This window comes from Hirundo rustica, chromosome 6, assembly GCF_015227805.2.
Source record: "Hirundo rustica isolate bHirRus1 chromosome 6, bHirRus1.pri.v3, whole genome shotgun sequence".
In the NCBI taxonomy this organism is placed as follows: domain Eukaryota; kingdom Metazoa; phylum Chordata; class Aves; order Passeriformes; family Hirundinidae; genus Hirundo; species Hirundo rustica.
Genome location: NC_053455.1, coordinates 48,238,368 through 48,266,366, shown reverse-complemented (window position 1 = coordinate 48,266,366; position 27,999 = coordinate 48,238,368). Strand labels below are relative to the sequence as shown.

Sequence of the window (27,999 nt, the reverse complement as noted above, 5' to 3'; positions counted from 1 at the left end):
ACACAGGACTCTTCAAAATGATGATGCTTTCACAGTCTTGGCTCAGACTCCAGGTCACGCTGGGCAAGTGCCAACGAGTAACTGGAGTCAAACCCCTCCGACAGCACCATCTAGTGAAAAAAAGAGAAAATAAACACATGCAAATTTAAACAGTTTTCACTGCATTCTAGAAACGAACAAAAGGCCAATTCTCTCCTAATCTCCCATTACAACTGCATTTAGGTATAGCTTTCATCAAGGCTCTTTGCCTCGTGAAGTGTGGTGACAAGTAGAGAAAGATTCAGCAGCTAATTGTAAGCTTTTTTGTCTAAATCTGGAACACCACTTGGAACACATATAAACTTGCCCCTGTTTATTCTTCCAATGAATGCTAAGGTTGCATTTTTCTTGCTTTTATGAGAAATAAAAGCGGTTTTTAATGCTTTAAAATTACTGATAGCATAACATCTGTTTTGTGCTGTGTTAGTGGGAGGTGATATTTTAAGACACGCAGTTCCAGAATAAAATTAAAGTAATATATACATATAACCTCAACAACTTTTTTAGCTTTTATTTTCATGTTATTGTAATATCTTGTATGACTATATTAGTAAAGCATGAAATTCTTTTTTATGAAAGAGAGCACACTCAGCTTCTATCTGTAACTTCAATGTGATCAGGCTCCTTGCTTCCAAAGAGACTACCTGAATTTATGCAGGCACTCAGACCTTTTACAGAGTCAGAGCCAAGTACATTGGATATCTGGAGGAATAAAGCAGTACAGCTATTAATTGTGAGAGCTTTTAATGGCCTTGTTTAATTAGTTTTCCAACCAGGAAGAACAGATTCTGTTCTTTTCCCAATGCCTATCTTCAAGTGCCATTCAACTCCAGTTTGATGGATTACTTGAGGTCTGAAACCACAAACTCTAGGTGGCCAAAGTTCCTCCATTCTCATTGCCCTGCCCAGTTAAGGCCAAGCAAAAGCCATCTTCAGGATTCCCATACTCCTGGGTAGGCTGCTGGTACACTGCTGCTCCTTTGAGCTCTCTCTCATTTAGTATTAATTTGTCCATCAAATCACTTGCCCTCCTTTGCTCACCTACAATGAGAATGTTACCTACTTGAATTTCCTGGCTCCAAATAAAAATTATTACTGTCAAATGATTAAAACTCCTTCTATAGACACAAAAAGAAATTAACTCCTACTGCAGAGCAGCAGAAAGAGTGTTCTCCTAATCTTTCATTTCTCCTTACAGCACCATTTGGTCTGGAAGTTTGCACTCTGTCTTTTCCTGTTTTGTGTCATAATCCCTACATGCTGTTACACTTTATTTTACTTCCTTCTTTCCATTTTGCAGTCTCTCTTCAGCCAGTCCGCTGTGATTAAATCTCCCCCTAAAAATTCAGTTACACCTATTTTTTGACAACTTGCAATGCTACCTTAAAGTCAAAGAAAAATCTCTTAAGAAATAAGAGAATAGAAGACTTCACTGGGTAGACGCCAACAGGAGTGAGATCCTGACATTTATATTTGCGTTTCCAAGGAGTTGTGGCATCTTGAAAGTCCCACTGAAACTGGATAGAGCAGAGGGCACGTTGGCCCATCTACTGCTTTGGATGGATGGATTATGGATCCCCATAATCCCCACAGGTTTCATGGAAGTTACCACAGTTAATCCTTTAAGAAAACAATATCAGACTGTGTCAATATTGAACAGACAAATGCTTATTCCCCATAAAACCCTTGACAACAGGATTTCAGTTTTGGAAATTAACCACAGTTTTTCTCAGAACAGGAACACTGACACATGATTCACTGGTTCCCTCACTACTTAGTGAGGAAGATAATACAGAATAGTAGAAATGCACAATCCATACTGGATATTACAGGCACTGTGTGCAATCCTGAATGCTTTGCATGCAACTTACACTACCTGTATTGCCCAGATACAGACAGCAGACGCCGCACACAGGATGAACAAACCAAACACAAGCTCCATGATTGTGGGGCAGTAGGAGGCAAAGAAATCTTAAAAGTTTGTTGTCACTAGAAATTATTTCACTGAGACAACACACAGATAAAATATTACGACTTATTGCAAAGATGAGTGAGACATTACCAGGAGTTAAATTCATCACAGACATTGGCAGAAGTTATGGATAAAAAACCTACCACTTACAGAAAATTAAATCTGTACAAAAAGGAAAACGTCAAATCATAAGAAAAAAACCAACCAACCAACCAAAACCAAAAAAACCCCCACAAACAAAAAACCAACCAACCAACCAACCAACCAAAACCAACCAAACAAAAAACCCCAACCGACCGAACAAAAAAACCCACCACCACCACCCCCACCCAAGAACAAACACACAAAAAACCCCCACAAAATAACCAAAACCAAAACAAAGGCAGAAATAAATGTATGGATGCTCTTAGCTGGCACTAATTATGTTACACCAGGGAGTTCAAATGTCATACAAGTTAGTTAAAAATAATATACCGAAATGAAACACCTTCATACAGAAATAGTGTGATTGACCCTAAATTTAATATGCTATATTCTTATTCTTACAGCATTTATTTTAGGTCTAGAACTTCAGTATATTTCATAGATAAACTGACAAAATTTTAAGAGATCTTAAGTGAACTCTTTCATGTGAATAGGGGTAATACACCTAATGATATTACTGGACATTACTACAATACCTATTTTGAACAAATATTTAAATTTCTAGTTAGCATTTTCTCAATACAGTGACAGCGTTTCCACAAGTTAAATAATGGTAATTTATTTATAAATACAAAAGAAATCAATGATTTAGCAGGGGGTATCCCACTAGTGAGGTACAATAAATTCATAAAAGTTTGGATGCTTCAGATGACGCCTCTCCAACCTCAAAACTAAGGCTCTTCAATGAAATCTAGGGTAGCAGGACACAAATACTCCTGAAGCATTTGTTGATACATTTGTATTGCAGCATGGGTGTACTATAAACACGGTGGCTGTGTTTTCTCTGCTGAAGGGAAAAAGCATAAAGACAGGGAGAGCAAGTTGTCTTAATGTCAATGGACATGAGTTTTCCACTTTTGAAACAAAGCTGGATATGACATCAACTAAGTGAAAGGACTTCCACTTACTTTTTTACTCCTGCAATGGGCAAGCGTCTGTTCTTCAATATGGCTGAAAAAAGTACTGACCCAAGCAAAAGGAGGGATTCAAGCTTAATTAGAATAACTGTATGTGTTGGACACACCACAAATGTCCTCAGTACAGGCCACAGAGGGTACCACTTCATTTTTGGATTACCATGACTTTTGTAATTTCTGTAGCTTTACAGACTCATTAGGGAAAAGCAGAAAAGTCTCTTGTCAATTAAACCATAAGGAACATTTTGTTTGATATGGTGTTAGCTCAGGAGATGAAAATTTGCACATTAGGAACAAACACACATCACTCACATGAATGTCCACATACATACCATCCAAAATAACGTCCCGGTAGCAAGAGCTGCATACTGCTCAATTGTAGAAAGCACACTGAAGATAAGGCATATCAGCACAATAAGGAAGCTGCAAATAAAAATAAAAAAAAATAATGTAATGCAGTGTAATAACTTTTAAGGAGAATAGATAATTATGCCCATCATAAATCATCTGTTTACACTGAAATGTCCTTAGTATTGTACTATCCCAAAACACAGCTGGGAAATTTTGCATGATCCTGTGTAGATACTGCTTCTCTGCAGACTCCAGGACGGTGTGGATGAATGTAGATGAGAGATCTCTGAAGTTGGGTTTTAGAAGATGAGGTTTATCGTAGAGGATGTGAGGGAGGCCTTGCTTTGAGTTACCAGGTGCAACTTGTGGCAAGACCTAGGGAGTGGGGGAAGGGAGATGTAGGGAGAGAAAATTCCAAGAGAGGAAAGTCCTCGGGGAAGGGCGCCAGGCAAAGGGGGAGTCCAGCCCCCTGGGGACCCCTTATCAGGGGTCTTCAAGGTGGGCTGGAACAGGACTTGGCCCAATGGGGTTACAGATACCTGATACTTCAGGGGCGGGTTACAGGTGTGGGATGAACCATACATTGAGGGGTGAGACAGGACATTCCATTTGACCTTTGGCTGGCCATATAACTGTTTTCCCAGACATCCAGCAGCTAGGACATCTCAAACATCAGAACTTGCTTTCAATTCTATCCCACCTGTAGGTTTCACATTCTCAGAATCCAAGCAGTCATATTTATAGGGCTTCCTGGCTTCATCCTCCCCAACAATCCTGCTTCCAGTCAGATAGTTTATTTCTCTTCAGTCACTGAGCTTTCGGGTTGGACATTATCAAGTGAAACCAAATGGTAACATTGGCTTCAGCCTACCGCTGAGATTTGCTGTTTCCTGGCCTCTCATGAAAAGAGCATTCCTTGCTCTTTCCCATTTTAAGGACTACTTTGGCTGAATCACCACACAATCCTCAAACATGTTTCATATATTTGATTTTTGCTGATCCAAAGCCCAATAAACTGGGAAAAAAAAAAATCACAGCTAATTCAAAGTTTAATAGGCTGTGCTATACTATCTTTTATAATTTATCCCTAAAAGGCCCCAAATAAAAAAAAGTCTGACATTTGGCATTTGAAACACAACCAAGATCTGATTTCACCTAATTCTAAACCCCTACCATGGGCAGAGTCACTCATCCCTAAAACAGGTTGATTGGGGGCCCGCCCAGCCCAGCCTGGAACACTTCCACGGATGGGGCTGACGCATTAGCCCTTAGGGAACGGGTCCTGGTTTCCAACATAAGATTTGGGACAGCCAGGGTAACAGCCCAGCTGTCTGTAACCTCCCAGAAATCCTCTTCCCCCACCTGGGGAGCAAGGCTGCTCAGCCCTGCAGCCTCTGCCTCCAAATCCCTTCCCTGAGCAGCTGTGCCCACCACCCCACGGGACTGCTGCTTCCCCTAAGGAATGTAACACATCTGGGAAGAGAACCATTTAACACCCAAACTGGCTATGCACTACACATGAGCCATAGGCAGCTTCCAGTTCCCCAAGAACTGCATGTTTCTTTTAAAAACACAACACACGCAATCAGCAAGACTGAAAATATCCACTTGTTACTACAAACTAACAAAGCTAGTTGTTAGGGCTGTTTCTCACAATTCTGCTGAGAAATTCTGTTGAGACAAGCAACACCATTCCTTTGTACAAAACTGAAACTTGCTGCAAAATCCACTAACTAAATCACCCATCCTGTTACACATCTCTAAAACAGTTAACCATTTTTTAAACTTTTTAAAAATAAAAATAAAAAAAAAAAATCACAACAAAAAAAAGGATTGACACAGTGAATAAAACTGAACTCAAGAGAAGTATTAAACCAGGACATCAGATTGGCACGGCTCTACTTTTACCTTATTCACAGAAGTGAGCACTTTTTTGGGTGAATCTTTTGAAAGATCAAACACTCAAGAAAACAAAACTGTGTTAAGGTTGACATAATCTAAGCCCCTCAATGATTGCTTCAAGATACAGCATAGGTGGTAAGTCCAAAGCACGTGGAGAAAAATGATGCCAGAATCACAGAATCAAGGTCGGAAAAGACTTCTTAGACCAAGCCTGACCTTTGAGATTATTGAGTCCAGCCTTTGAGACTGTGCTACCAAATAGTGGAGAGAAAGTTTGTAGGCAAGGCAGGAGAACACAAAGGTGAGTCAGTCATTTGAAACATAACATAAATGTCCCCTAAGTATACAGCCCTTCTGTCTGCAATGTTTTCACTGTAGCATAAGAACTATACACATGACAATGTGAACATAAATGGGGTCAGTAGCACAGAGACAGCCGAGGCTCTCTGGATTCAAAGTCCAACATACACAAGATACATACATTGTTTTCAAAGCAATCGATGAGCTGCAAGGAATGAGCAGTACCAATTCACACTTGCTATGTCCCTGAATGGCGACAGTCAGAATGTTTAACTCAGCCGACACATGGAACCACAAGGGGGCAATAAAGCAAAGACTATCCCGTTGCTGTCATCTACCTAAACAAGCACAAAAATAAGCATCAAAGTTGAAAGTTCATGTGCCGAAGTGCCAAAAAGCTAAATTTAGGGTCAGTCGTTTGCCAAATCCCTTTGCTTGCTACTTTCCCTCCCACCCCACCCCCCCACCCCTAGAAAAGCTCTTAGAATTCACTGCTATGCTCTTTCCAGGCTGATGCAGGAGACACCTTCATAACCACAAATACACATTATACCAAGCAAAACAAAGATGTTTGGTCAGGCACTGCTGCTTCGTGTCTGTTTCTTTGACATGAGAGAGATGACACCCACAAGGTGCCAGTGCAGCACCACAGCTGAGCGACTCACCCTGTTACACTGGCATTGCTATTAAGCTTGGATCAGTTGCACACAAGGAACAGAAGGTGCCAAATTAAGACCGTAAACAAATACACATGGTGTCCTCATCCTCTGGCATGAGCCTACTGTTTGTTGCCTTCCAAAAATCAGCTTTGTTTTTGTTTTGGCACTAGTGTAGTGGCTCCCTTCTCCACCTCCAAAGTATAAGAAGGGCGTGAGGCACCAGTAAAATAGAAAAGAGGAAGTTGGGCTTTTTTTTTTTTTTTTTCCCCTTTCTCTTTTTTGACAGTTATCTCCTCTTTCTTCAGCCAGAAGTGGAACACAGATCCTCGGTAACTGCCTAAGCAGCAGACAAGTCCACAGAAGTGAGTTACAAACAACAGCTGCAGGCACAGGCTCTGCCTCAACCTTGAATTTGCTTATGCAAAAAATCATCCTGGGGCAATTTAACTGGCCAGTCTCAGAAAAGCAAACATTACAGTTCTCACAAAATAACCTTATCACGCTTACTAACACTTTGCTGTGATTCCTATGACTAGATTAAATAAAGAAAAATAATAAACACAAAAAACCCACAAACAAACAAACAAAACCACAACCCTCCCCAAAAAACAAACAAACAAAAAACAACAACAACAACACCAAAACAAAGCAGAAAACCCCCAAACTTTTCAGATGCTAAGCATATAAACTCTTCATCCAACCAGTACATATCAGACTAATTAATGGACAACTGTCTCCATTCTGGTACAATTTTTTTAATATACATTTTTTCTCTAAAGGAGAGATAGTCAGCAAACACTGGAATTTTCTAAACTTGAGCAGCCAGGGGTTCATCTCTTGCAAACCACGAGTCTTATCTCCTGTAACCCATTGCTTGTTTACTCTCCATGCACAAATGTGATCATCTTCAAGAAAGGAAGCAGAGTGATGAGTTCAGGCTCTCGTCAGCTCTGATCTCACTCCATGATTGTGGGGCCAAGCAAGCATTAGAGATGAGGAGATAGCCTGTGAAGTTTTTCATGTCATCTCTCCCAGATTATAAAGTAGCATCTGCTTGCACATAGATGTCACATCTACTGCATCAGTAGATGCATTCAGAAATACTTAGCTTTGTGGTTTGCAAGTGGCTGATCATCTCTGTACTTCTTGATGTGAAACCACAACACCACTGTTAAAGCAGCGTGGACATTACAAAGCGTATGTTTTCTTTCACAGACTCAGTTTTTGGTAGACTAGTACAAGGAGACTTGTGTCCTCTCAGACAGTGCTATTTTACTTGAAGCCAGTTTCTCTGGTTGTCTTTTCGACTCCGTTTTCCCAGGCAGCTGCATACCTGGTGGAGGCAGACCCAGCAGTGGAGATCTCAGTGTGCACGAAACAGCACTCTAGTCACACTTTGAGCTCACAGACATTCCCAGCCTGTAACTGGACTCGGGATGCGTGTCTGTGCTACACCACCCAACAAAAAGAAAAGCACGAACACAGACACTGGTGGATAGAGAGTTACCCGAGGCAGTGTCTGCATAGGTGTGCATATGTGGGCAAACATTTAATAAAAAATTCATTTTGTCTTGCTTCATTGTGTCAGCCAGACACCTTAGATAATTTTTTGTCTCAAATAGGTTTGAGAAGCTAGAGCTTTTCCACAAAAAGAATCATTCAGCAGACAAGGGGACATAGCCAGACAGCTTATGCTCTGTACTCAGCAACAGATAGGAAATATATTAAGAGCTAGAAGTAGATTTAATGTTTTCTGACTATTTTAGGATCTATTTTGACTTACAGACAGACCTATGGCTTTTTCCCTGACCTCAGTGTCAGCTGCAGGAACTTGACACATTGTAGGTAGCTATCAGTACTGTGCAGCCTTCAGTCCTGCACTGCTGAGTTTTTTCTATATTTAACTATGATTTTTGAACATTAGCATGTCTTTTTTGTGGCTTGAAACAATGTGTGGAATGATCAAAGGAACAATAAACCACTTACTGAGAGATAACAATGTTCATTTAGTGAATGTCACAAGTAGGAGAACTGATAAAGGTTTATAAAATATGTCCAGTGATATGACCAGGAACATTTAAAAAAACGGTGCATGAGACATGCTGGAAGCACTTACTCACCAGATTAATACAGTCTCATGCACATGCTGCTGTTATCATCAAAACCAGTACTAAAATATGGGTAGATTTCATTCCTTCTTGCAGTGTTTCTTATATACGCCCAGTGGGAGTCTTTCTATAAACCACAAAAAGGCTTCGTTAGGATATAAACTGAGCTGAAACCTTAAATACATATAATAGATGAGAAGGGACATGCAAAGTTCAGCTCAATTTATATCAACTTGAGCTCTAACCATCCAGGAAGACAGACAATTTTTCCTTGTTCAATGTCATGAGATGCCTTAAGTCTGTTTTTTCTAACCATTTTCATTCACTACAACTACCAGTCTTGAAGATATCCAATCACTGGTGCCCTTGCATATAGGGAATATTATTTTGGCTGCTAACTGCCAGCTAAAAAGCAGTTACCTGCATCTGTGCTTTTTTTTTGTTTGGCATGAGGTCAGTGGCTAGTTACAGTCCATCCTCACTGTCTACTGGAGGAAATGACTGTAACCAAAAAAGAAATATTCTGGGGAAGAAAAAAATACCTTTAGTATGCTTCTATGTGCTTAACATTGTACCTAGGCCCCCTTCTTGAATCTCTGTCTGCCCTTATTTTTACACAACTAGGTTGTCTTTCTTTGAATGCACAGCTCTGTTCAGCCACGCACAGCAGATCAGTCATCTATCCTGTAACTCAGGGGTGCTTTTGTTTTGTGGGATTTTGTAAGTTTGTGGGTTTTTCTACAGAGTAAATAACTTTTTTTTTTTTTTTTTTTGCCATTTAGCTCCTAACTGTGACACGTTTCCTGAGTAAATTTAAAGTTTAACCTCCTCTAAGTACAGAGCTTTACAAGAGCTGGAAGGATGATATTGAGAATGAACAATACGAGCATGCAGATTAAACTTGGGCAGATTCTTATCTCGATCATCATAATTGGCAAACTATAATGCTGCTGCATATCCAGTTCACATTAGTTCATTAAAACATATGACAGCATCATCATTTCATCTTTCATCCCCATGGCCTATACTTCCTGACACTTTTCATACTGTGAACTCAAAGGTCAGTGGTGTCGGAAAAGGACATTTTCATGCAGCTTTCCAGGTTACAAATAGTGTTACTGCAATGAGGATTTAGATAGCCAACTTCAGGTAAGAGACACACTAAAACCTCTTTCATTTTGTCATACATTCTGCTGTGTTCCATGCCAGCAAAGTAACTCCTTATTTAATTTACATCAGGAAAATCTTAATGAAAAACTTCAACAGGTTTTTACTATTGTAAGTCCCTGACTACCTCACATAGTCATTTCCACAGTACAAACAAAAAACCATTCAGAACTAACCCATATCAAGTAATTTCTTACTGCAGCAAGGTACCAGGGTTTTCTTCTTTCACTCAACATATTTTGGGATTGCTTCAGGAAAAATAAAACCTAAGAAAAGGTAAAAGAAGGGGAACAGGTAGAACTTATGAAATAAAGGACAGCTGATTGTAAGAGAAGAAAGCAATCTATGAATCTATGAACATAAACAGAATTCCTAGGAATCTAATACAGGATGGCAATTTATTTTATGGGATCATCAAGTTACAGTGTCAAATACAAATACCAACCAGTGCTTTTAAAGGTGAGAAACTCAGGGTTGTTTTTACAAGAGAGGCAGGATTTCACAAGGCAGAGAAAACTCTCATCCTTGATGAAATTCATGCAAGTAAACACCCTGTATGTGTAGGTCTTATGCTGAACCTTTTAGCAAGTCTGAACTGAATACTTAAAGAAACCAACTCTGTCGTGACTATGGAATAGCAGAGCACAGTGCCAGGCTACTGACAGAAAGCTAAATAGACATTTAATTATCCAGCTGGTGGACACCAGAGGTCCTCCATCACTTACTCCATTAAAAATAAAAAAAAGTTTGTAAGAGAATGATCTGGTGAAGGTACATGGTTAAGAAAGAAGGAGCCCTGTACTCAATTCCTCTTTGCCCATACCTTAAGCCAACTTTAACACTCCTAATAATGCATTATTTTTTTAACTTTTATTAACTACAGTACCTGTTGATGCATTAACATAAAAAAAGAGAAAAATCACTGTAGCACGGAGTTAAGAGACCAGCAACAAACCATACCTGAAGATGAAACAAGATTAAAAAAGAACAAATACGTAGCGAAGTACTTTAGTGCCAATTAAAAAAAAAATAAAAATAGGTGTTTAAGTCCCCGGCCATGCAGGCTCTTTGCATGTTTTCCTCTAAGGACTTGTCATCTGTTCTTCTATTTGTTTTTGAGGCAGGGGAAGGAAGGAGGGTTACATCCCCTCCCCATCTTCCAGCTTCTCTGTGGCAGGAGGATACCCAGTAGAAGGGGAAGTATACTCGCATTCATGCAGAGAAGCATGACTCCCTCCAGGAACTGGCTACAACACTTTCCTGTCCAACACACGCTTCCTCTCTGCTATGTCCAGCACAGGTCAAGCTTGCAGATAGGTCACTGTTCTCAGCTGTCACTTACCATCAAAAACCCTTCAACAGACAAAGTGCAAATGCTCTGTTTGTTTTAGCTTAGCTCTATCAGATGGAGCTTCCTGTTAATATGTATTTGTTCCAGCTCCTAAGGCAAAGTAGACTTGGTGCTTCCTGAAGGAAACAATGGCATAATTTTTAACCAGCTCCGCAACTCCTTGTCAAAGAAATGCTGTCTTCTGGCTCCCGTGTAGCAAAGCAGATTTATTCCATAAGAAAGATGACACACACTGCAGGGTAGTCTGATACTATGAAAAATAGGTTAACTATACAGCGAAATAGGCAAGGCTTCTATCACACTTACTTGGCTCTTCTGGGAGGTTAAAGTCTGTAAAAATGATTTAAATTACGGGCAGTACACCAAAGCACAAAGCACACAATGAATCAAAAGTCATTTAGGATACAGCACCAGAATTATTGCAGGAAAGGCCTGCAGAAAAGTCTTGGCAAAGGTTTTGATTGCAGTAGAAATGCAAACCAGACATCAAGATGCTTCAAGAGGAAAGGTTAACTACTCACAAAAAGCCATGTTATTGCATCCTCCAGCAAGGTATTGGTTCCTTTGAAAACAGACATGGATTAGAGCAAAAAGGTGGCAGGTACTGAGTAAGAAAGTGGAAAATGAATACATTTAAAACAAATGCTTGACCAAGAGATGTAAACCACTGGACTGCACAAAATTTATCAGCCCTCCCCAGCTAGTTCACAAGAAGCTTCCAATGTGCCTCATCATTAACACGAAACCCCAACACAGCAACACGACAGCCATGGAAGGGGTGAGCTCACAAGTGCCGTAAGAGCATCACACAACATTAGAAATCAAGAGAATTTTTGCAGTTTTCTTTACATCAGCTTCACTAGGGGAAAACATGTACTTTTTTATCTGCCAGTTCTGGAGACGCGTTCTTTTAATGGGGGAGAAGAAAAATGTTTTAGAAACTAAGTGCCCCAATACAAGTCAAATTTGGTTTGGAGTAGGAGTTTTATATAATTGGTCTGAGCATTCACTACACCACAATCCCACATTTCTTCTAACAGCAGATTTAAGGCAGCAGAGTTTAAATTATTTAGTATCCAAATATTAAAAGAAAATTACTAAAAGTTCTCAGACTATAAAACACAGCTTCTGAAAAATTGCCAAGACTAGACTATTTTTCTGCTTTACTGTTATCAAACCTAAATTAAGTAAATCTAAATAAAACACTCTTTTTTAAAATAAATACTTTTAATAATTACTTTCCTTAAATACATAATATTTCTTTCAACAAGAAACAAAACAAGGCAGAAGAAAGGAAACATTGCCTCCACACCAAAGGAGAAAGTCATTATGCCACAATCTTGTACAGCTGATGTACTAAGTGCAGAAAAAGTTGGAGGCTAACTGTATGGCAGTACCAATCAGGGCTATGGTTCTAAATGTTCCATAGAGAAATACCCACATTTCTTGGTCTCAAACACCCGCCCCGACCCCATGACAGGGAACTAATATTGATATTTTTGACAGCATCCTTTGTTCTTCAATTGTGAATAGAGTGAAACAGTGAAAGGGACTAAAAATCACCGGATAGATAAATATACAAACAGGGAAGAAATAATCATAACTGGAGCTAGCGACCTGGACAGATACTTAATGTGATTTATTGCAAATGCCACAAAAGTGATACCAGACCTGGGCAACTGGCCTACCTCCTCACCTGATCCTCCCCAAATGACTTTTCGAGCTCCTTTCTGCTAAATCCAGTGTGTCCGAAAGGCACTTTCCATCAGTGCTGGCAAGTAAGATGAAGACCGTGAGAAAGATCTAAAGCTGGGATAAGTGCCCTCATCAGGGTTTCCATTATGATCCTCTGCTTTAATTATTTAAAGGTATAGTTGACAGATGCTTTCACAGAAATCAGTCTTGTCATCATCTTTTGAGCTTTTCCACATTCAGCTCTCAGCTGCACTTTTCTAGGGCCGCTGGGGGGAGAAACATAGCATCCTTCCTGTATCATAGCTTAGAAACAAGGAAGAGAAACTACATGACAGGCTAACATTCCTAAGGTGAAAGCAGAGGAATTCAGCAAACAGACTATTTCCATTTCCAGGGGAGAGAAAGTATTTGCTGAGGGAAAGATGTGATGCTTGAAAGCTATGGCAACTTGACTTCTTAGTTTGCTTTAAGCATGACGTAAAGTTCAAGTACCCCAGAAAAAAAGAATGAAGAGAGTCAAGAAAGCCACAGGCAGCTTTTATTTTTATGGTGAGAGCGCCTTTCTGTAAATACAAAAATCTCTATAAATACATGCCATGAAATACAGGAATGCTCAATACTCCACTACCTCAAAAAATTCTATAGAGATTAAATTTCCAAAGTGAAATCCACTACTATGCTTAAAGAGTTTTATCTCTGTCCCCTCACCACACAACAGTTCTTCAGGCTGAAAGTTATGAGGATAATTATTTCTATAATTCCAGCAGTCAGTTTGGCTGTTACTGGAAATTCCAATTGTCTATAACAAGGCTAAAAGTTCTGCTGTATCATTTGAACTCACCCACCCCGAATTAAACAAGGTAACATTAAGAGAAAATGGTTCAAGAAAGTTACTATCAGTTCTGAGGCCTGCATCCGAGAGGCATTTCAAGGTGGTTTAGTGTCCAAAACACTTAGGTTTCAAAATGAGACTTCAAACTTGAACACTCAAAGAAGTTCCTTGTAAGAGAAGTTAATATGAAGTAATAAAAGATGTTAGAAGCCTCATACACCAAACCTTACTGGAAGGGCTCCTAATCAGGAATATAGCAGTAACAGTCCCCAGCTGTGATACATGTGCTTTGCTTTTCACCTGCCCACTCACTCCCAACTCTAAAAGCCACGAGCTGTTGAAATGTTTCTGGGAATAGTGTTTTGATGCTGTGGGAAAAAGAAACCCTATTTACCCTGCAGTGAAATCTCAGATTTTGTCAGGTAACTTCCAGAACAAGTATTTATCAAAATTCATTGGTGAAAAAGACTTGAGAGATGGTAGCATTTTGTGGCACGTCTGAAGGCCACAGCCTTGGGAGGGGAAATTCTCAAATATCATAATTCTGACATATCATTGCAGAAGAGCATAAGGAAGCCAAAGTCCAGTGCCTGAGAGTGCACTGCATTCTAGTGTGCTATTCCACTGTTAATACAGACATAAAATTGTTTATCTTACAGCTCTTACTGGGGAATTCAAATTATACATAGCAAGTGCTAGCTAACAGCATGCAATGCATTTCTGAAAAGAGTGACAGAAGTCAGAAAGAGGCAAAACAATTGTTTTGCACATTGACTGGAATAATAAATGAAACTCCAGTTAACTATTAACATTGCAAGGCCCAACATTATATGTCAAAGCTTGAATATTAAGTTTCAATTGCAGAGGAAAGCATGCAGTTCATCTACAACATTAGGATATCAAAAATATTAAATTACACAAATTTAGGACTCAAAAGAATTCCAGAATCCTACTTCCTCTAAGCTTTATAAATAGCAGAAAAAATTAGGGCATTAAACCATAATGCATATATTTTCTGCATATCCCTTTCTAAAATGCCAATATTTTTATCTGTGTATTAGTTTTATATGCGTGCTGTACAATGAAGAATAATAAACACAAATTTGTAACATATAAAGCTAAGTACAAGGAGGCAAGGCTTGATGAGAAGCAGACCTGGAAGGGGTCTCTTCTGGAAGTCATCATTTCATGGCTAAACTACCAGGAAACATCAAACTGTGACTTCCTGTTGAAGTTCAGTGCCCTTAAGATGAAGCTGCCATTTCAAGTGTATGTTTGGAATGTGCCTAAAATGTATTGATAAGATCCGCCAACTTGTTAACAACATCCATTCGAGTAACGTATGACCTCATGGCAAAATTATGCTCCAAGATACTACTCCTGGCCCTAAAACACCAGCCATTTTAAAGGAGTATTAACAGCTTTCCAGTGGCATCCAAAACCCTAAGGGAACCACGGGGTCAAGTTCAGCCACCCCTGTGACACTGCACTAATGTATGTCACTCCACACACACAGCTGGCTGCCGACTATGATGTGCAGTAAGAAACTCTCTGGTACTCATTTGTTTCTTGGGATCTACTAATTCCACCAGCTGACTTCTCATTCATGGGAATTTATTGTTTAGAATCCTGTAGATTCTGATAGCACTGCACAGAGAGAGAAAAGGCAGATCTGAAAGATGCAGAGAGAAACACCACAGAATCACCCATCAAGAACACTGAATGTTCTGCTTTGCTTTTTAAAAAACAAGGATTTATATAGTTATAACAAAAACTATTAAAAGCAGCCTAAAATTTTGAAGGCACTTCTGAAAGTGCATCATAATTAAACCATTATGCTTCCCATGCATCAAATAATCCATAAAATCCTTCAATGTAATGAACAGATTTGCAGGTGTGTTCTTCATCCAGGAACACAGCCATTATCTTTTTGAATAAATTTTTAACTTAAAGCATTGATCCCTTTTGAACGTGTAGTCATGTAGCTCAAGTCACAGATACTAATTGTTTCTGACCAATCAATCCCTAGTGAATTTATAAACTACAAAGTTAGTCAAGTGGAAGATTCAGGATCCTTATTCTATGCTAGCTGACAAAATTCACAATAACTAAAAACAGGCAAAAACTGTGATATGGAGGATGAACTAGTCACATTGCAAGTCACAAGACAAATGAAAGAAAATGACAAAAGATAAAAGTAGCTTACCTCTCTTTTGAAACTGCAGTTTTTAAAAAATATTTACTTCCTCTTTCCAAATTATTCTAGAAACAGGCTTGCACAGAATAAAACACAACATCGTTTTTATTGGAAGTTTTTTTCAGAACAGTCTAAGTCCTATGGAGTTCAGAATTTCAGGCCTGACCATTAAGACTTCTTTATTTAAAAAAAAAAAAAAAAATTCCTTGTAGTCCTCAGGACTAATTAGACACAGAGGGGGTCAGAGGGGTCACTCCATCTGTTTATCAATGTTAAAACCTCATCCACAATTATCAATATTGTTTTTAAAGATGCAAAGCACTGCAAAAGCAGGAGAAGACTGAGGAACACCAAAGTCATCAGTGCCTGAAGCACAAGCCTGAAGGACATCGTTTGATTACAGCCATTATTGAAATGGCACCTGTGCCATTGGAGAATACTTCTCTCTGCAGTTTCACCTTCGTCAGTACAAACAAAAGCATTGTTCTGCTTGGAAAGTCTTTGGCAGCAGAATGGGGAAAATAACAAAGTATCTCTAATGTGCATGGCACATAACATTTGTTTCATAATCTGATGGAGCAAATTAATTTCTTGACCAGCTGACAGGATATGCTTAATTAAAGTGGGGGGGGGGGGGGGGGGAATGTGGAAGGGAGCTTTCCTAATCTGTGTACTCCCTTTTTCCTTCTCCAAAGAATTGCTGGGCAGATTCCTGCTCCGCACCATCTGCGTGTGACTTTCGCCTGAAGCAACCCTGAATGTCAGAAGCCAGGAACCAGTGAAATCCTCTTGCTTCTAGGCTTCTTAGATATAATTTATATTTTTTAAATGTTTCTTAGATAAATACAGTAAATGGTGACAGACATTTTGACTATCTGCTGCTCTAAGTGTCACAACCATTAAAAAATAGTAAGGGAAAAAAGGTGTCTTTCCCATATAGCAATCACTTTTTGATAAGTTAGTTAACACTACTGGTCTCAAATAAAATTTTAGAAATGGATCTAAGGACAACTAATTTATAAACCTAATGTTTTCCAGATTTTCTTTTATATGCTGCTTCTCACTGTTCAACAAATACCAAGATAAAGTCATGCTACTCTGAGATATCCTGATTAATTCTTCATTGGGAAGAAGGATGCAATTTCACATCATCCATCTCTGACACAGACTTCTGGGAGAACAGTATTTGTAATAATAAAAAAAAATATTATTTTTAGTATGACTCTGGCTCCAGACCTACATTTGAGCTCCAAAAAACCTAGTATTGCAGGTCCATAAAAAGTGGGACACACCAGCAAAAAACAATACTCGTGTTTGAGCACTGGACTCTCTCATAATATAGACTTCAACACAAAAATCAAAACAAAAAAAACCCACAATTATTCTGAACAGTGAGACTTCTTTATCTGAAACAATAATCCCTGAACTTTTAGAAGTGATCTATGTGAGCTTTTGTTCTTTGCCCAAGTTGGCAGAGATGTTTCTCATTCACCTCAGCCATTTAAGCATAAGTTATAACAATTTTATCACACCCGCAGTAGACAGTTCCAGAAACAGGCTCCTTTTTAACCAATTAAAATCCCCTGTTTGAAAGGTTTTGTTGGTTTGGGGTTTTTTTTTTTCTGAGACTGACTCCTTTGCCTAAAAGTAAATTGTCAGATAAATTGCTGCTGCTCCCAACCACAGTTAAGACACAGGAGCCCAGGAACAATCCGGGGATGGAAACTGCCTCAAGTCAGGCATTCGTAAGAGTCAGGGGAGAAAAAAAGATTCACTGGAGAAACAAATTATGTGCGCCTGGAGAAACACAGGTGTGGGGGAATCGAGGCTCCTGAGGGAAGACTCCAGCAGATGGCCCCAAAGCAACAGCAAGGCTCAGCACAGCTAGTGCCATTCCCAGGAGCTTTTTCTACACCCAGCAAAGGCAGCCACAATCCCAACTCCAGTTAGGTCTGCTGGTACTGATGCATTTAACAATGCACAGTTGTTTTATTAAAGTGAGTAAAAGCTTTACTGAGTTTTATTAGTTAGTTAAGAACATAAATGAATACACAAAACTAAATCTGGTCAAAAGTTGTGATACACTTAAATGGACATTTACTTCTTAAAGTTAAAATTTTTTCAAGGATGGTATTTCTAATTTTTATGGTTACAGAGTTACACAACTTTTCAAAAGCTTCTTCCATTGTGATTAAAAAAAGCAAACTTCAAACATCATTGTAGAACATATTTTAGGCAGACATTTCCAGTATATTTTAGGCAGACATTTCCCATTAATAGAAGGTTAGAAGAAGGGTACAGCACATATTTCATTACAGGTCATAATTCACTTCCAAAGTTAGTTGTGTCAAAGCCCTTTAAGAAACTTAGGAGTGGTTTCCCATACAAGGACATTTAAAAGGCACATGCTTCAAAAAGCAATGCATTCTGGTTAAAAAATCACTGCATTCTGAAACGGCCCTTTCAAGTCTCACATGCAAGTGTCTGCCTTAAATCTATCTCTTCACAAAATGTTTCACTACTCACAGCTAAAGAATCAAACTGGCTTTCATATGCAATATCATGCAGGAAGGTATGCTGAGACCCAGGGAGGTGTTCTGATTAATTAACTTGCTGTCTAACTTAACAAAGAGATAAAAAGAAATAAGACTAGCTTTTCAATTTTTTTAATTTATTTTTTTTTAAGTGAAACAACGGGATAAAGAGTATCAGATCAGATCACAGAAGCATAGAGTGGTTTGGGTTGGTTTGATCCCTTAAAGATGAACCAGTTCCAAGGCTGCTCAGAGCCCCATCCAACCTGGCCTTGAACACTGCCAGGGATGGGCCACCCATAACTTCTCTGGGACCAAGTTTTAATGAAATTCAGCAGTATTTTCCGGATTTTGTGAAAGCAGAGATCTCTACTCACACATAGATGAGGACTCACACCGCTGCAGTGGACAGAGACACAAATCCCTTTTGCACCACTCAGTCTCTGCAGCAAGACAAGTCCTCACAGGAGCATTCTGGACTGACATTAATTGTTAACTATTATAAGGCAGATAACCTCTGCTGAGGCTTCATTTGCTTCTTACAAACCTGTGTGACATTTCAAATGTTATGATGGGCAAATCTTCCAGTATTTCTTTCTGGCCTTGTTAACATTTGAACAAGTTGTGGAACGTAGCAATGAGGAAATGAGCATTCAAACAGCGATCAGGCCCAAAGACATCCAGAGTGCCAAGACCTTCAAAGCCGTATCAGATACACAAGAAATCAAGTGTGAGCATGAAATACCAAAGGTGTCTTGCTTCTAGTAAAGGACAGGAAGATTTGGGTTTCCGATTTTATACTGGGGGAAGGGGAACAAAGGAGAAAATCTAAAGCTGCAACTCCAATGCAGGTGTTTTACCCAAGACAGCAGTAAAACCATCTTGAATCCAAAGCAGTACAAATACAGATTCACAGGTATTACTGCGCACCATACAAAGAGAGTGACTTGCAATCATTTCAGTGTAAGATACAATAGCATGCTAAGTTGTTACCATATCATGTAGCACCAATACAGAACAATTAGCCACTGCCTTCTTATCACTCAGAATGAAGTTTAAAGTTAAATTTATTACATGCTTAAGGATAGAAGAAAAGCAGGATTAAAAACTTTATCCGTACCATTTGTTCCATCAAAGATTAAGCTCTACAGGAAATTACTGTATACCTCTAAATTTATGTTAAAACTTATGGATCAGTGTCCCAAGTCAAAATTTATCTTTTCTCAGCTACACACCTCTGGTCTTAGAAGGTGAAAGACATCTTGCTTTGTGGAACTGCACAGAGCCTGAGTGGGAAACTACAGCACAGCTATATGCAGGCACACACTTCCTTTAGAAGCTGTGGGATTATTTTATTCGCTGGAATCACATAACATTCTTCAAGTTTTACCTCTTGTGGTCCATTGTCCACATCATGACATCACCCTTAACACCCTAGATACCAGCAGCCTTGGCAACTCAATAGGGCCAGGCTCGGTTACGGCTCAGACAGGAGACAGCTTGTGAACACCAGGTGCCACAGGCTCCCAAAGCTTGGCTAGAGCTGGCACTTGGATGCAATGCCAAGGGCATCCAGAAGAGCTTCTGCTGCTACACCAGCAGCAAAAGACTAAAAAAGGGAAACACAGGCTTATTGCTCAGCAGAGTGGGGGATTTGATGGCATAGAGACAGATAAGCCAATGCACCCAATGCCCTTTTTGCCTCAGCCTCTACCAGCAACATCCCCCTGAGCTCTGTGCTTGGCTGCAGGGTTTAAGGAGGAGATACACTACCAGGAGGAAAACCAGATTGAGTTAGGGATGACTTGAGAGAACTCCTCCTATACCAGGACATAGGACCAGACACATTGTGTGTCTGAGGGTCCTGAGAGAGGTGGTCTATGTGACTGTGATTTGTCACTCAGGTAAAGGGTCCCCTGATAGCTGAAAAAGACAAAGGTCACACCCATCTTCAAAACAGCCAAAACAAGAGAATAGAGCAGAGCTATTTCTCCATGCTATGGCTGAAAAAGTCCCAGTCTACACCCCTATTTCCAGAGTCCCGCTGTAGCTAAGAAGCCACAGACTGCACTCATTCAACTTCACTGGAAGTTCACCCACAAAAGCTACATCCACCAAGCCACAGACAGGAGGGCAAGAAGCCAACAATGGAGCAATCAGGAAAAAGGAAATCCCTTGCATCACAAAATTCATCTGTCTGAAACCATCTGGAAATTGACTCTTCAGGATATAAAGTTCACAGCACACTTTCTAAAGAAATGCAAGCAAAAAAGATGCATAAGTTTCCTGGGCTTTGACCCAGAATAGACTCAAACATCCTTATCTGGTTCTATATAGTTCAGGGAAGGATTTAAGTGAGAGGTAAAAATTTCCCATGCTAAGACAGACAGCCCCTTCCTCATCCTTCTCCAACCAGTCCCATTTAATCTTCTCATTTCTAAAAGAATGAAATCCTGTTCTCTCATGTCTCTGGGGTGACATGGTACAGAACAGAACTCCATGCATTCAAAAATCAGGGAGAAAGATACAACAGCTACTCACTTCAAATCACACATTTGGAGGAATCCTATGAGCGACTTATCAGTCACCATGCAGTCTGGAAGACTGTCTGCCTGAAAGATCCCTGTTGGCATTCTGTGATTTCTAGTGGGTTTTTTTATCATAAAAGATGTGAAAGATATAGGATGCAAGACTGATGATGTCAGTTAGGTCCCACAGAATCTCAACAGCTCTCTCCCACAGATTTTGGGAATTGGTAAAGGAAATTTATTTCCACCAGGACAGAAATCTCCACATGAATGAGTCCACTAGATTTAGTATGAGAAAAAAGTCACTGGTTCTTCTACTTCTGTCTGCAATCCCAACAGAAACATAGTGTGGAAGTGACAGTCACTCCCTTGTTCTTCCTGTGTGGAAGAGATTTTTTCAGTCCTCATAGGGGCCAGAAAAGAAAAAAATATGCCTTACAGGGCTTGATGTTTTTCCTTTTAAGAAAGACATTTGTTGATGGCAACCCATCATAACAGCTGCTACACTGAAGTTTAAGTGGGGGGGGGGAAGCAAAAAAAAGAAAAAGTACACTTAAAAACAAGACCTTGCTTCAAACTAAAGAAAAGAGAGTCAATATAATGTGCTTTAACCAGCAGGCCTCAGAAGTGCCTGAGAGTACAGGACTCTCAGTGTCAAGTAACTTGAAGGAGTTAAAAAAAATTGCATCAAGAACTTCCTAATGACAAGTTATTCTTCTAGAGAAGACCAGCCTGGTTACTGTCAGGTCACAAACGTTCCAACATGCACTCCTTTGGAAGCAGATGCTACCTAAAGATCTTAAAGAGTAGTTTGGTTTCCAGGCTTCCATGGACTGCCTCTGTCATGTTTTGAGATATTCCACCACACACTGTGATCAAATCCTACCCAAGAGACTTGCAGCTTTCCCCAAAAAGCTGTGGAATTTAAATTCTCTCTCTGCTATAAATTTTTGGGGGAAAGGTTGGTGATAATGTTCTCTTCTCCCTCACCCATTTTCTAGTCTTCTAAACTCACCTTTTTCCTTTTTTTCTTCCTGATCTATTACAGCTGCAAAAGGATGAAGCAAACATGTAAAAATATCCAATTCAAAATATTTCTCATGGCACATGAAAATGGGAAAAAAAAAAAAAAAAAGAGAGAGAGAAGCAGAAGTTTTCAAAGAGAGAATATTCAACAGGGGGATAATTGAAGATTTTCAGTCTCTCTCTTGAATTTTAATTAGCTCTCTAACAGCTTATTTTAGAGTTAGGTAGTCTTTAAGAAGGGTTAAATAAATGCAAAGTCCAAGGGGGTACCCACAAATGATCAGTGTTTGGTATCTCTGGAAGCAATACCTGGTATATCTGAGGAATTAATGCAACTTTCGGGCAATCAAAAATAATCCATCTAGTTTTGTCTCTTTCATGCACTGTTGTTTATTCAGTCTCTCAAGCTCTCTTCATTGCAGTTTTGATACTAGGTCAAAGAACTCATTGTCTCAAAGTGAGTTCCTCCACACAATTTATCAGCTGCAAAGACACTGTGCACACAGCGGCTCAGAAAAGAACAGGCTCAGGTACGCACAGATCCACCGTGGTCACAAACGCAAAGACAGCAGCCATGGATCACTCCATAGCACACTGGCAGCTGTAGTGGGCTCTGAGATTTGCAGATGCAAAGGGCACAGAGCTAAGGGCACACCCTTACAAGGGGCAAAGGATATGAAAAAACCCTCCAAGCTCACAGGAGCATGTCCATTTGCAGAATGGCACGCATCTTTTCCTCCCAGGTGTGTTGACAGCGCTCCATAACAATCCAGTCTGATGAGCACACCCCAGATGAACAGCCCATCCTATCTCCACAGGCTATTGTTCACACACAGGGCTTCTTCCCCACCGGCTCTAAATACACAACATGGGAGCTCTTGACGCAAACAGCCTTTGTTCCTTCGTCATAACATTTGCAACATTAACTCATTAACTGTAAATATGTGAAGTGCAGCTCAAAACATTGTTTCCCCTAGATCCCTACACCTCTTTCAAACGTGTGTTTTATCTGAATGGCTTTTTACCAGCAGCTCACAAATTAAGCAAGGAAGCAAGTCCAGCACATTCAAGGTCACTGTTGGAATGTCTGATTACACTGGTTACAACTGTTGTGGTTTTCCACCTTGAGAGGGCAGGAAACTAGAGGTCTTTTGGGTAATCAAATGCACATGTAGAAACAATAAAATACACCCATAAAATGATGCATGTCAAGCTCACTAATGCAGACTGCCTTGCCAGAAATGGCAGCTAGCTCTCAATGTTCTTAGACACCTTTTGCCTCTTTATTTTTTTGTTTCTTTTTGGTAGTTTCGCTTTGCTTTTTGGTGGCCTTTCTAAAGTGCTCCAGGGGTACAAACTATCAGTGTTCCTAGAAGACACCACAGCAAAAAGCAGAAAAAAAAGACATCTGAAATTATTTTCAGTGTGTGCCTGCTGTCTGTATTCTTCACTCATTCCTGGAATGTTGTGTTTAACACAACGACAGATGCATAATGAAGGCTACTCTTTGCTGTCATTTCTGCCCAACACCTGTTAAACAAAAGGTGTTACCAAAGGGTATTCCAAACAACAGGTATGCCAAACCAAGCAGAGAAAAGCAGAGCATCTTTGAAGCACAGTTTACCCATTTCTCATGTAGCTGCTTTCCCAAAACACCATCTCACTGTTGCTGTCATTTGGAAAGACACTTAGAAATTATGGTTAATTATTATGATAAAGATATACTCTCCTTTGACGAACTTAGGAGCCTAAGAAAAGAAACAACTACAAAAAGATGGAGATAGGGGATTGCAAAGCAAGACCATGCTATTTGCTGGGTATTGGTGGGCTTTTTATGTGTCATCAAGTCCTCTTCCAAACATCACAGAGCAAAATACGTAACAGAGGACTTGAACGCTAAGGCAGGCTTGGGAAGAAAACATTTAACAATCCCACTTGTCTCAAGAAGAATTTACTATCTGTGACCACCCCTCAAAAACATAACTAATACATTTTTAAAAAAACCTAGAAAAAGTCTTTCTATAGTTTTTTGTCTTTCTTGAGGTTGGGTTTTGTTGGTTTTTTTGTTCATGATCTGAAAGATACAAGGGTTGAACGTGAATGCATACCCAAAGCTCTTCAAAGAGATGAACACAAGTACAAGATACCTATGGATGATTTCAGTTCCCAATAGCTTAAACTGAACAGATTGTCCTAAAAGGTCTCCATCACGAGACAAAGGCTGCTAGAATTTCTACTTGCCCTTTCCTTTCTCTCCTCATGTACCCACCCCTAAAAGAAAAATGGATGATGAAAATAGCTTTCAAAAGGTAGCGAAAATATGATTTAGCTTTTCTGGCTATGGTTTTATGTTATTCTAGAAAAATAATTTTTAAAAAAATATAACCATCAGCAAGATGTCTACAAGAGCTACAATAGGGTGTTCTGGTTCTAATACCTGAAGAATACCAAGCCATAACCACTCAGCCTAGGTTATTTTAATAAAAGGGGTTTTTTCCTCCCTCCAAATTTGTCACCTCAGCTACTGTACACTCTGAAACTAGATTTAAACGTAATTGTTTCCCATCATCCCAAACAAATGGGAGAAATAAATTATACCTGAAGATTATGCAATGACAGGTAACCTTCAATGTTTTAACTGTCAAGATTTAAGTCAGCAACATTAATGATTTCATTCTCAGTACAGCCTGGCAAGAAAAATCACTGTGGCAAAACCAGGACCTTCTAGATATTAAGTATATGCACTAGAGAAGCCATTAATAACTAAAACATTTAGTTACTTTTCTGTATTAGCTTTAATGCTGAGCAGTGAATACTAAGGTGAGGATTATAGGGGTTTGCCTTGTTTCATGCTTCTTTTTCTTTCCTCTTTAGTATTTTGTCTTTAAGTTGTTCAGGATGGGGTTTTTTTCCCCCAGACTCCTAAGTGCACAGATATCTTTAACTGCCAGCAGAACTGTGTTGTCTAAGCAGCAATGAAAATGTCACCCACAGTTCATAAAAATCAATTAGAAAATCTGTCCAGTATACACAATGTATTATTTATGTTCTAGATACAAAAGTACAAACTACTACTTTAAGTTCATTTGTTATCACCACCAGAAGCACTGCTGACCCAAAAGCACACCAAAAAGCAAACTCCTGGCCATTCTTTGCATCTGGCAAAGGACCTGATCTTTGCCTCCGCTGATGCATTCTCATTTAAAAAAAAATTGGAAAATATCCCTGACTTAATAGTACTTCATAAACGTATTGAGTTCTGAACCAATTTTCAGTTTGATCCACAAGGAAACACATTGCTTTCATCTCTTTCTGGGAACTTTTTTTCAAACAAAGCAAAGAACAGGTTCACACACAGGGGCTCAAACACTGTTTACAGACAGGGGGAGCGAAGGCGTAGTGATGCAGACTGCAAACTTAAGCTTAGGATGCTTTGTGTAACGGGAGGTTTTGATATGCCTAATAAAGAGTTTCATGGCAATTTCATGCATATACAAATCTATCTGCCAGGTAGCACGGAAATTTACAGCACTGAATTCAAGCTGAGTTAAGAAAACCCTCTGCCAGCCAGTAAAAAGTTAGCCACATGCCATTCTGAGCACACAGGCCACACACAGTGCCCAGCCACCAGCAAACAGTCACTCTAATATAGGGGCAGGCACATTTTAAGGAGATGTGGGAGAATGTACAGGCAAAAATTAATGATGGGTTTTGGGCTTCTTTAAGGTCAATCTTGGCAGAATATTTTTCTAGCAGGAGGAGTTAGTTTGATTTTTGGGGCCTCTTATTTACTGAAACCTTAGACTTACCAGAGAGATAGTTCCTGCCAGGTGCCTGAAAACCACATAGTAATAGATTCATAACAGCCTTCTTCACACACCTGAAATCACAGCTTTTAAATGGCTCAGGAGCCAGAGGATTATAAAAGAATGCAGACAGCAGTCTTTAGGTCTGGTAGCCCCTTTCAGCAAACACTGAGGAGGCTTTCCAAACTTTTACACCCCTGCCTCAGCCTCTAATCACACACTGGAGACTTTCTATGCTGTGGAAACACGTACAGGGATGGCAAAGGAAGAATGCTAAACAAGTGCTTCCCAGTGTGTTACTGCAGTTATCTGTCCAATAATGTCCTGAGAGCTTGGAGTGTGCTTCATCAATAACCTACCCGTTGGGGTAATTTCACCACCACACTGATGACTGATCACTGCTTCAGCTGGTACTACACAAACCTCTGCCCCTTCTTCACTCTGTATTTCTCCTCAGCCTTCTATCTCCTCCTGTGTTTTTTAATAATCAGAGCAAACGTGCACTTGGCAGGCCCTTGACTCACAGGTCAAGATGACGAAAAACAAATGAGAGTGCATCTCATCAGAGAATAAAGTATACTTGAGTACTCTCTGAATGAACACTTATACAGCAAGTTTTTTATTACTCTTTTTTTAAGTACTCAGCATTTCAAATATTGTATTACACTAAAATCAGCAAGACTTCTACCTACAAAGAATTAAAACCAAAATACAAATTAACTCAAAAAGAAAAAAACAATCTCTGAAAGCGAAACAGATTGTCCAACATAACTCCCCGGAAGAGCTCAGAAACTGAGTTTTTCAGAAGCTGCATCTGGGTGGCTGGGCTGCAGGGCTCCATATTCCCCAGGATAAAGGCTGCAACTCCCTGGTCTGGCTCCAAACAAGCTTCCTTTCATGACCATCCACCACTAATGTCTTTTAGTTACTTACAACACCTTTCATTCCACGCACTGCACTCTGTTTTAAAAGGATGTGTCCCAGCCTTAAAGACAGTCCTGCTTGAGGCTAGCAAAAAAAGAGCAATTACTGTGGAGGCTGTCTCATGTTACACTTCATGAGAAGACTGCAGCATGATCCCCATTATTTATTATTTGCATTGCCCTAGTACCTAGCAACCTCCACCATGTAGCAGTGTGGGTTTTTTGGTCAAGCACTGCACACACACACAAAAAAAGGAAACCTGACAGGAAAATTGTTTAAAACATCAGCTGTGCTCAAAGCAGATTACAGAACACCTAATATCATTGCAGGCCTAAAAGAGCTGGTGCCTTTCAACAGGTGCCAACATTCACCCCGTTATTCAAAATAGGTATTCGTAGCTATGTGCACCGTACCTTCTGCAGAGATCATATTTCTTATAACTCCCAACAAGTCTCCTGGCTAACAAGGCTGAGTATGTAGATGCATTTGTATTCAACATTGGGTTAAGGAGAGATTTCCCAATCTAGAAACAGGGCATGCATTAAGCATTAAAGTTTGCTCTTCAGAATTTATTTCCTCACTAGAGCTTACAAGCAATTCAAAAAGCATTTTGGTTGTCAAGCTGCTTACAATACAGAATTGCTGCACTGGTTATTTAATGGTAATTGCATAGCAGAGATCTGGCGCCTTTATTAAAAAGCCACTCCTGTTTTATGAGTAACAGGAACTGCTTGCTACAGAAAAAACTGCAAATTCATTCCCTGGCTGGAGCTGTGAATGCTTAAAAAGATTTTTTTTTTCTTGAAAGGTAAACATTTCCTATTTCATGAGAAAAATAAAAGCTAACAAACATGAGGAAGCATCAAGATAAATCAAGGTGAGAAGTGAAAAAATCCACACCTCCCACCCATCTAAGCAAAAGGCTGCAGCATAGTAACGCTGCCAGGATACTCTTGAATTAAAACACTTGAAAACTGACTGATCCCAGCTCTTGCTTCTGTTTCATCACACAGAAGTAGCCAGCCAGTAATATCTTGGCATGCATTATTCCAGCAGGAGTGTTCCTCCCCATAAATTAACTATAGACACATCAGTAGCTCAACAATTCAGAAGCCAAAGCAGTTTCAGCTATGAAATTCCTTATGCAAGAGGAAAGAGGGGGAAAAGGAGGGGGAAAAGGAGGGGGAAAAGGAGGGGGAAAAGGAGGGGGAAAAGGAGGGGGAAAAGGAGGGGGAAAAGGAGGGGGAAAAGGAGGGGGAAAAGGAGGGGGAAAAGGAGGGGGAAAAGGAGGGGGAAAAAGGAGGGGGAAAAGGAGGGGTAAAAGGAGGGGGAAAAGGAGGGGGAAAATGAGGGGGAAAAGGAGGGGGAAAAGGAGGGGGAAAGGAGGGGGAAAAGGAGGGGGAAAAGGAGGGGGAAAAGGAGGGGGAAAAGGAGGGGGAAAAGGAGGGGGAAAAGGAGGGGAAAAGGAGGGGGAAAGGAGGGGAAAA

General features: G+C 39.9%; 1 protein-coding gene across 2 annotated transcripts in view; it reads right to left on the bottom strand.

The window, feature by feature from the left end:
* KCNQ1 (potassium voltage-gated channel subfamily Q member 1) overlaps window positions 1-27,999 on the bottom strand; it is a 333,177-nt gene that overhangs the window by 289,430 nt on the left and 15,748 nt on the right. For both annotated transcript variants that reach the window (XM_040067802.2, XM_040067803.2), the window contains exon 2: window positions 3,465-3,555. In XM_040067802.2, the coding sequence (XP_039923736.1) occupies window positions 3,465-3,555 (91 nt within the window). The remainder of the gene's footprint in view (window positions 1-3,464; window positions 3,556-27,999) is intronic.